This window comes from Psammomys obesus, unplaced genomic scaffold, assembly GCF_907164565.1.
Source record: "Psammomys obesus unplaced genomic scaffold, mPsaObe1.curated_primary_1811, whole genome shotgun sequence".
Taxonomy (NCBI): Eukaryota; Metazoa; Chordata; class Mammalia; order Rodentia; family Muridae; genus Psammomys; species Psammomys obesus.
Window position 1 is genome coordinate 52,575,842 of NW_026587216.1, and position 10,895 is coordinate 52,586,736.

The 10,895-nt window shown below is 36.1% G+C and overlaps 1 protein-coding gene across 1 annotated transcript in view; it reads right to left on the reverse strand.

Annotated features, from left to right (window-relative positions):
* Positions 1 to 778: 778 nt before the first annotated feature.
* The window catches only part of Ufl1 (UFM1 specific ligase 1), a 32,321-nt gene continuing 22,204 nt past the window's right edge, over positions 779 to 10,895 (reverse strand). Inside the window, exons 12-20 of the mRNA XM_055603265.1 lie at positions 10,488 to 10,610; positions 7,374 to 7,491; positions 5,979 to 6,142; positions 5,767 to 5,897; positions 4,193 to 4,273; positions 3,834 to 3,919; positions 3,221 to 3,401; positions 2,301 to 2,545; positions 779 to 1,834 (exon numbers count right to left, since the gene is read on the reverse strand). Of these exons, the coding sequence (XP_055459240.1) occupies positions 2,327 to 2,545; positions 3,221 to 3,401; positions 3,834 to 3,919; positions 4,193 to 4,273; positions 5,767 to 5,897; positions 5,979 to 6,142; positions 7,374 to 7,491; positions 10,488 to 10,610 (1,103 nt within the window). The 3' untranslated portion in view covers positions 779 to 1,834; positions 2,301 to 2,326. The remainder of the gene's footprint in view (positions 1,835 to 2,300; positions 2,546 to 3,220; positions 3,402 to 3,833; positions 3,920 to 4,192; positions 4,274 to 5,766; positions 5,898 to 5,978; positions 6,143 to 7,373; positions 7,492 to 10,487; positions 10,611 to 10,895) is intronic.

Below are 10,895 nucleotides of genomic sequence, written 5' to 3' on the forward strand. Positions count from 1 at the left end.
CCTGCAGGGAATCTTATGAAAGAAGAGGGAGATAGTAAGACCTGGAGAGGACAGGAGCTCCACAAGGAGAGCAACAGATCCAAAAAGTCCTGGCACAGGGGTCTTTTATGAGACTGATACTCCAGCCAAGGTCCACTCATGGAGATAACCTAGAACCCCTGCACAGATGTTGCCCATAGCAGTTCAGTGTCCAAGTGGGTTCCACAGTAATGGGAACAGGGAATGTCTCTGACAGGAACTGATTGGCCTACTCTTTGATCACCGCCCCCTTAGGGGGGAGCAGCCTTACCAGGACACAGAAGAAGACAATGCAGACAGTCCTGATGAGACCTGATAGACTAGGATCAGAGGGAAGGGGAGGAGGACCTCCCCTACAGTGGACTGGGGGAGGGGTACCGGTGGGAGGAGGGGAGGGCAGGATTGTACGGGGAGGTGGGAGGGAACTACAGGGGGGATACAGGGTGAATAAACTGTAATTAATAAAAATAAAAAAAACCCACAGGGAAAAAAAAATCACCTCCCATAACAATCAGAATAATTAAAAATATAAACATTAAATAGATTGCATTTATTATTTTCAGTATGGCATATAAAATTTAATAAGATAGACATTTTTAGTTTAAATAATGTTCTTAACTCAATCTATTAAAAATATATCAGAAATTAAATCTTTACAGACAAAATCAGCTATACAATTTATAAACACTTTTTTTATTTACTAAAGAAAACTAAGAACCGTTTGGACAAATGAAATAAATACAAGTAAGATTAAGACAACTTTATATTTTTATAGTTTATTTTGTATATTAAATTGAGTTCACATTGTATTTATTTTAACAGTTGAGTGTGGAGCAAATATGGTTACTTTGGTATTTTTTGTAACATAAATAACATTATTAAACAAAAGTTGAGTAAGCTGAGTATGAATTTGAAAGCTGAATTAAAAAAAAAAGAGATGATTTTGGGGTCAGGAGAATTTACCACTTTTCTTTCTTTGCTTATATAGAAATAAGCAATAAAAATTACATAAATGTGAAATCATTTGTTATGTTTATTTATGTGTATAGGTATTTTGCTTGCATAAAATCTCATACCCCCTGTGTATGGTTGGTGTCTGCAGAGGCCAGAAAGCATTGGATTTCCTGGAACTAAAGTTATAAAACATCCCTGTGCTGCTGGGGGAAAAAAAAAAAAGCCAGTACTTATCTACCTTAGTAATTATTTCCATGCAATATTAACACTTTGACATTTCAGAAAAGAGGTAGTCTTATCTTTGTATTTAAACATCTTAAAATATAAAAATTTCAACAATGTATAAGGCATTATATAAAACAGCATTCTTTAAACATTTTGGTTTCAAATAACTAAATTTTGACTAGTAATAAGACGTCGCTTAGGAGTTACTTGATTTAAACTATTGTTCTAAGAAACTGTTTTAATAAGTCTTAAACAATAATCACAGAAAACAAAAACACAACTTTTAAAAATTTCTACTTTTAGAATAAAGTTCTGCATGGTTTAAACACACAGATTCTGTGTTCATTAGAATGGCCCAGCTACTTAATACACAGGTTCCATCAAAGAACTCAGGGTGAAATCAGCCACAGAAACCAAACAAACCAACCTTAGAAATCTACGCAGGGCTAATCAAAGAAACACCTCTGTTGTCTTAGCCACCTCGACACGCAAAGTGCCCTGCCCTGTTTGCTGGTGCCCCTTGTGTGTTCCCTCACTGTGCCTGTGGCTGCTTTCTGAGAATACATGCTTCCTCAGTGTTCTCACTTGGTAAACCACGTCCAAGGCCTCTGAAACACTCTTGCAGAAGGTCTTCTACCTGTCAAAAGAGCCGGAGCTCAGTAATACAAAAGAAATTTGAAACTTCTACTTTTAACCATTCTCTATTAATTTAAAATAAAACCAATTCATTTTTTTGGACATAAAAACAAATTTTTCCTTTTACAAAATATACCGTATAAATTAAATAGCAAACAATTTCTCTCCTAGAAAGATCAAGTATTCTATTTTACTTTTCATTGTAACATCTAGAAGAACATTAAAGCATATACTATGTTCTAGATTCAGGACTCTTTGAAAAACTTTTATTACTTGAAAAATTACTCTTAGGTTATATGAAAAGAAAGTGTTTCATGAAGAACTCCACTTGTAAAGATTCTCCTAAGATTTGCCTCTAATACAACAGCACTATTTTATCTGAATTGTGTGGAGGATAGCAGGGAAGAGTGGGGTATGCTAAGGGACTAGTTCTGTGATCACGGATCTACTTTGGGGAAAATACTCACTCTATAATAAGAGGTAACTAGCAGCATTACTCCTCTGTCACAGATGACTTCCTGGACTTGAGAACAAGGTCCTTAATGGATAAAGACAGTTCCTGAAGCTCTTTCCGACTAGTACTGCTGATGTCATGCTGTTCCTTGTCTAATACGTCCCTGGATGGATCCTCTCCTTGCCCACTCTTCTTATTTTGACTGACTAATTGCTTCACAACCAAACCTTGATATTTTACCAAGAGAGAATGTTGATCCTGTGAAAAGAAAGAAGAAAGTGTACAAGAACATTTGTTTTTTTTTGAACAGAGAAATAGAATTTGTTTGAACAGTACAAACTGAAGGGCCTTATCTTCACAAAAAAAAAAAAAAAAAAAAAAAAGGCCATGTTAGTGGAAAGCTCAATCTGGCAAGCAAGGTCTGTGTTCTCAGAGTGCAGACTAAGAGAAACAAAACCTGTGCAGAGCATGTCACAGGAAGCCGATTTAGCTAGGCTCTATCACCAGGGACAAAATAACAAGAGTTAAAAAAGTCAAATTGCTTTGAGCTAGGGGTTGGATTCCTTAGATGAACTGGACAAGAAGTTGTCCTTGGAAGCTAAATCAAAACTAGGGAAACTGAGACAGAAGTTTAGACATTCTTGTGTCTTTCCTGAAAACTTAACTTCTAAAATCAGAGGATTTTTTTTTTTTTTTTTTTAACCATGGATTTTACAGAACGCTGAAAGATTCTTGAACTATGCTCAAAACCAAACCAAACCAAAACCAAATCATCCATCCCTAACTTACTGTTCCCATTCCTGGATGAAACTGATACAGGCTAATGGCTTCTCTGTATTTCTGTCACTCTGATTGGGTGTTGGCAATGATTCACATCCTAAATTCTCCATGTTTAAAAGCGTGAAAATTTTCGAGTGTGTTAAAATATGATACCTCTGGGATTCTGTTGTGCAGAAAAGCAATGATTTGTGGGACACATCTTCCAGGTGCATGGAGCATGCTGTGGGTTGAGAACTGAAATAACAGGACTGACGTGAGGTGCAAAATAAGAGCAGGGTCTTCTGTGACCTTCAGCTGTTCAGCCAGCGCCTGCCGATGCTGGAATAGTATTTGCCTGCAAAACCAAAATCACAGAAGTACAAAACAAGGGCTCATCATTTATTTAGCCTTCAGCATTCATTTTTCACCTCTAGTTTAATGACTCCATTCCACAACATTTTTAGGGGAGTTCTTTAGATATGGGTGATATACATGCATACTATTTTAACTTTAGTTGGCACAGGTAGATTAACATTATTGACAAAGCTATAGAGCAAGGAAACTCAATGTAGACGTTCACTCTTAGGTTGCTGGGATCAACTAAGGTTTCCTGTAAGGAAGGTCTCAAACCTAATACACTGTACCAGAACTGATCATCTATAGGATTAGGGAAGTGAGCAGACTGCAGGTCTACAGTTCTCTTAGTCTCAGGCTCACACAGTCATGCTCAGATCTCAACCATGAAGCAGTTCATGTGTAGGAATAGCAACAACAAAATCCATGTTACCTTTCCCTTTTTTTGTCTCCTTTTTTCACCATAATGTCACAAGCTTCTGTTGCAGAATCCAGACAAGAAAGGAAGTCTTCTATGCTCTGAAGACATGTAATTATAGACATTTAATACTGTTTTGTAATTTTATACCTCAAACACAAATTGTTAACAAGGCATCTGGCAAACAGAAATTGTGATTTAGACTAAAAATGTTAAGTGTTCCCATCTTTCTCTTACCTTCACCTTCCCAAAAGGTACGTGTACACAGTGTACAACTAGTTCAGGTTCCATTTATAATTATTCTAATTAGAATGAACACAAGGAGCTTTATACATAAAAGTTTTAACTGTGATTGCCAGTTAGCACAGACTTACTTTTTCATTCAGAGAGTTGTGGAGTTTTGTGAGAGCTACTTTGGTTTCTTCCGTCAATTTACTTAAAATTTTTTTCCTTATCTGTAAGGGAAAATGTTCTTTTGACATGGTGTTTTTGATATATGCTGGATGTAAAATCAAACAGACAGACAAAAATCCTCATATAGTCAGTACTACAACAGAATGCTAAATGTAATATATCATGTGCCTTGAATGTTAGGCCTCAAACCAGGAATAAAAATGTTAAAATTTTACAGAACTACAGAGCTAGCAAAACATAAGCCAAAAAACTTGTATGCAGCCCCCCTCTTTACAACTTCCAGTGACATTAGAAGACTACAGAGTGCCTAGCCATGTGGGAATAGAGAATATTGGCAAAATGACTCTCCGTGGTTTTCTTTTCAGTGTCACCTGAAAGGGTGTTGCTCTAGCACACGGCTCTCCCACAGGAGGAAAGCTGCCTGTAGGAAGGGCAGTGGGTCTTCTTCTGTGGCTATGCTACAGGCTTACATAATACATGGTATAAGGAAGCTTTCATTATCTTTCATAGATATAGACACTGTAAATTTCAGAGTATTGCAGATCAGACAGATCAACCCCTCTAATACACTTCAAGAGGACGGACGTAAGGGGTACACTGTACTTATGAAGACACATGCTACTCTGAGCCTCTTTGCTCCATCTCACACCAATTTTCATTCTTTCTAAGGCCACAGAGCAAGATTGCCAATTTTGTAATTTTTAGAGTAGTTGGTAAAGAGACGGAGGACATGGAACATTCCAGAGTGTTGGAGTTGCTGCTCAAGACGAAAGAGGAGGAATCCAGTTATCTTCCAAGTAGTGCTGGGGTAACTGACTGCACTTCTGTCTGGGGTTGAAGGATGCTCTTTATTATGTAAGGAAAATTAACGCACACCAAGAACCATCCTGCCAACTATGCGGCAACAAACCATAGGAAAAGGCCACGGCATTAGATGGATGTGGTCTTACCACACTCAAAGCCAGTTATAAATGCACTCAGCCACACAAAGACTTTCTCACTCATTTTTCCTAAATCTTCAACTGTCAGATGATCCCAGAAGGATGAGAAGGAAGAGGAATGGTCATTATTACCAAAGGAACAGACCAAAACCCTACTGAGCCATGGCTCTACCTCATATGCCAAGTGCAGAAGTGATGGTCTTGGGTCCTAGTTTAAGATCAAAATTTTAAACAAATAAACTGGAGTTTGTTTCAATATTAAGTAGCATTCTGCCATCAAAAGAAAATGACTGTGAGCTGAAGAAAACTGGACTAATTATTAAAGGAGTTACAAATAACTAGGAAAGGGGGAAGATTGACAGATACAATTAGAAAAAGTCTTATTTATTATGAAGTAATTATACCTCTTTACTATATTATCAATTCTTGTAAAATTATGTAAGCATTGTACAATTACTTACTTAACTTCTTTAGTATTGTTTTTTGTATAAAAATTTTAATCTTATTTTTCCTTTAAACTTTTTCAAAAAAGAGAAAATGAAAATGTGCTCAGACTCACATTACATCAAGCAGCAATGAAATCACTAACATACCTCACTAGTGATGGCTGCAGGGTCCTCTACTGCCATCATTAAATCTGAGGCTAGGAAGTTGAACATGAGGTTAGTGATGTCGGTACACACTGTCTTCAGCAAGTGCTTGGTAAGCGCGGTCTGTGTGTCATCTGGAGAAGAAAGACACTTTATTAAGATCAACTTCCTTGCAAAATTACAAGCATCTGTAAAACAGACACTCTTAAACATACCTGAAAAATATTTCATCCCCTTTTCAAATAATCTGATATTATTGTACAGGTTTGAAACCTCTTCTTGTAAGTCCTTGATTGTACGTTTTCTGCCAGTTCCAGAAGCAGAAGTTGAAGACAAGAACACTGAACGTACCACCTCAAGATATATTTTATTAAGAGGTCTGTGACAAGATAAATAACATTAATTAAAATGTACTGCATCAATACACATAACATTTTTGTTATTGTTATTGTGAAATAACACTTTAAAAAAAGTCCTTCGTTCTAGCAAATAAAATTAATCTGAAGCAAGGTTCAGTAAAGAATTTGTTTTACAGCTGGGTGTGGTAGCACACTCCTTTAATCCTAGCACTCAGGGAGGTAGAGGCAGGTGGATTGCTGTGAGTTTGAGCCCAGGCTGGTCTACAAAGTAAGTCCAGGACAGCCAAGGCTATACAGAGAAACTCTGTTTTGAAAACAAATAAACAAAAACAAACAAACAAAAAAACCAACAAAAAAGGGAGAGAGAAAAGGAATTTGTTTTACAGGATTAAGAATAATTTTAAAATTTTTCACCATTTTATGGTATTCAACGCAATTGCAGAAAAAGTGACAAGAATGATATAGCAACAAACACCCCATGAAACAGATCTTTCAAGTTAATTAGGAAAAGAACAGAATATAAGTTTGATCCTCATTCTCAGGAAATACAAAAAGAAAAGCTCCCGATTTCCAAAGTACTATTAAGATGATATATTTGGGGCTGGAGATCTGGCTATCAATTATAAGCACTGGCTACTCTTCCAGAGGTCCTGATTTCAATTCCCAGCAACCACATGGTGGCTTACAACCATCTGTAATGGGATCTGATGCCCTCTTCTGGCGTGCATGAAGACAGAGTATTTACATACATAAAATAAATAAATCTTTACATAAAAAAGATATCTTGAAAAAAAAACACAAGCTCTACAATAGATTACTTAAAAAAACATCAATGCTGCCTAACTAGTAGTATCTATTTTCTATTTTTATATACTATTTTTTTAATATATGGCTCTGTAATATATTTATGTATAAAATTTACTTATATTTTTTAAAAATCTATAAAGCACTACTCTAAACTAAAAAAAAGTTAGATTCCCTGAGCTTTTGGATTATCTCTATGAGACTTATGTGTTGGGTCTGACTTGAAGGATGATCAGGAATGGTTAGTAATGGTTAAGTTATGTAAAATTTCCTTGATTTTTGCATGTAAACTGAGCATGGCTTATTCACAAGGTAGAAGTTTCCACACTTAATGTTTTTGGGGTTAATTTTCCTCCCTCCCAGAGACTTTAAGTACCCATTGTTTACTCTTAGTCAATCAAAATAGAAAGATCCCTTTCTTTTTAGATGCTGTTTATAGATACTTACTTTATTAAGTATTCTGCGAGTTCCGAAACAAACTCCTCAGGGGCATCTTGCACGTGTTTCCTTAAGCAATCTTCAATTTCGTCCTGGAACATAAACGTGACGTCCGGCTTCTTCTTTCCTGGAACATACGTCAGTATTGGGAAAATAAACACACTCAGTGGCAAAGGCCAGGTAGTAATACACACCTCACCAGGCAGCAACGTATTTTATGTCAACAGAATTACTACTTCCAAACACAAGTATCTAATACAATCAAAATTTAGAACTTCATGTACTAGAATTTCTTTTAGATGGCCATGTTTTAATTTTCCTTAAACTGTTTTTTCTCTTTCTTTACAAGGTGGTCACAAGGACAACTCTGTCCATCTAACCTGGGATATCAGAACAATCAAGCAGAAGATCATCTTTCAGAAAAGTGTGATTTGTCCTCACTGAACAACAGATACTGAGCAGAATTTTCTTTTTCACAAAACTGAGTACTTACTGAAGTCAAATCAGCCTATGAATTTACATGAAAGCTTCAGAAAGTGATTAAGACTAAGTTAAAGTCAGCTTTTTTGAAAGATACAAATGAAAGAAACGCTTATCATTTATTTTTGCTTTCCCAAAGACAATTCTATAATAATTAACAATAAAATTTATATGCAGCTACAGTAGTTGCGGAAATGCCATGCTTAACCACTTATGTGAAAAGTATTAATATCAAAGAAAGCAAACAGCATTTTTTATAAATGATAAAGCTATAACTTTTATACAACTGATTATTTTAGATAAATCACATTGTTGATTCCACAGGTGAAACTTAGCAATAAAATAAAATGGCTCAAAATCAACTTTCAGTCTCAATGAGGATCTAACAGCTGAAATCATACCTTTAAGGTACAGAACCCAAAGTTCTATTCTCTTCTGAGATCCGCTCTCCAACCCTGATGTTCACACTAGTCTTTTCCTGTTTGCTTCCTGTAATCCTTTTACAGATTGTTAATACATTTCCTCCAGTAATCTTTCATACTGACTTGATTCTGTATTTTAGTTGAGAACCTAATTTCACCCTCCATTTCAAAGATTATAACATAACCCTTTTCAAAGCACTGAAATTACTTTTAAGGTAGAATAGTTTTACTACTGTCACAGTGCCTCAATAATCTATGCACAAAAGAATGTCACATGCCTCATTTTTATAAGATTACAGGTATTAAAGAGTAACTTTTTAAAAATTTGTCTTTATTCTTGTCCCTACCACATCTTAGGAATAGATAAACAAGCACATAAAATGAAAAACAGCACACACATGTTGATGCTGTTTAGAGCAAGGGTAAGCAGAGTAAGTTGTTTTTATTGGAAAGACTTTCTTTAATTAACATTATTTTCTGCACAGTAACAATTTAGTTATTTCAATCTTTCTTAGAATATTTTAAAGGAAAGCCTAAGCACTGTGATGCCACCAATTGTAACATATTCAGTGCCACCAATTGTAACATATTATCTGCATTTGTGGGTTTTTTTTTTTTTTCAGCTGTTGCTGAAGATAAGAGGTGAGTACTATTATGTTTTATGCTCCTCTCTTTAAAAAAAATATAGCTGTGTTTAGAAAAGCAAAATATGTCTCTTGATGAGTTAATCCTGACAAACATTAAGAAGCCTAGGAACTAAAAGATGCAAAAGGCATCTTTTGCATCTAATTCATCTATCTAATTCATCTTAGATATAAGTAACAAGCCAGGCACGTATTGTGAAAGCTGAATAAGCATATGATTCTTTGCATTAGCTTCCAACATCTATCCTTCACCCTTGAAAGGTATTTCCAGGAGTCCTTTCAAGGTGAAGAGGTATTGTGTACTCAAAGACAGCACTAGGGAAAGCAGGAATGTTAAGCACACAGGGTTGTCTTTCCCAAGAAGATGTAGAACTGATTTATTCCTGGAAGGTGGGAGTGGAGGTAGCTAACAGCCTAAGGTAATTCCTGCCCTATCGGGAGGGTCAACCTCCCACCAGCAGAACCAGCTGTGGCTAATAGTCTAGATGACCTCTGTATTATGTGAATGGCCAGGGATTCCCCCAAACTCCCACAACCAGGACTGGAGGTGGCTAATAGCCCAGATGAACCCTGTACTATCTCTATGACCAAAACCATACCAGATCCTCCCTTACATAACACTACTCCCTTAACACAACACATGTAACCCATCTTTAGAACCCACATACGTGGAAAGAAGCGACAGGTACTTTGAGAAGAATTTTGGTGTCATTATGCCTCTTTGTGTACCGAGGACTGTATTACGCCAAGAAACGTTTTGTCAACTTGTACTGCACTTACATATGCCCACAATAAACTACCTGGTGTCAGACTCTAGAAGTTTGAACCAACACTGGCTGCTGAGTAGTGTTGAACCAGATTTCCTTCTTATCTCATGTGAATCAACACTCTGCTGTCCCCAGTGGTCACAGACACCCCATGAAGAAGTTTTACTTGTCACTGTTGTTATTATTATTTGCCTATTTTACATCTTCTAAAATATTTCCACCCTTTTTGTTAAAATTATATCAGTAAATGAGCCAATATTTACAGCGAATCTCAAAAGTCAGAATTTCTAGACAATACTCCAGCATTAAGCTTGATTCTAACTTTGATTTAGTCTGGAGATAGATTCTCATGTAGCCCAGTCTGACCTCCAACTCAAGGCTGGCCTTGAACTCCTGATTCTTCTGCCTCTACCTCATAAGTGCTGAGATTACAATGTGTGCCCCCATGTATGTCTTGACAGTAACTGTATTTCCAGTGTTAGCACTTTTTAGTTCTTTTGTCTTTTAACTGTTCATTTTTGTATCATAAGATTATCACTGGGAGATGAGAGGCAACATAGTTAACTATGACAAACCTTACAATAAGCGACTTGACTGTCAAAGACCATAACAGGCCCCTTTGTTTATATTCCAGCCTAAAAACTAAGACAGGTTTATCCTTTATATTATTAAACTCTGAAATTTGCAGGGACTGAAAATTCAAAACAAATACACACTATACAAATACATGTACCTAATTACAAGCATCTTAAGAAAAATGTTAAGAAAAGCATATACACACAAATCAATAGTGAAATGAAAGCTACACACCAGCATGAGATGACTGAGATTCATCACCACTATCATCATCTCTTCTTCCCTTCTTCTTCACTTTTTTAATTTTGTATTCTCTGGCATTTCCCCCTCCTCCTCCTCTCACACTTCCAGTACCCTCTGGTGGAAATATATTAGTTAGCATTATTAACAAGTTTTGAAAAATGACGGTATCATATTGCTATATTAAAGGATATAACAGAAAAATAAAAAGCAAACTAAAGAAAAAAAATAAATTCTTTTTAAGATCAGTTTCCATATAACAATATTAAATTTTATTACAATTAGAAACCAGTATGAACTTAATCTCCTGGGATTGTTTTAACTGTAATCTCAATGCTTCTTGTTTTTGCAGCTTACACACACACACACACACACACACACACACACACACACACACACACA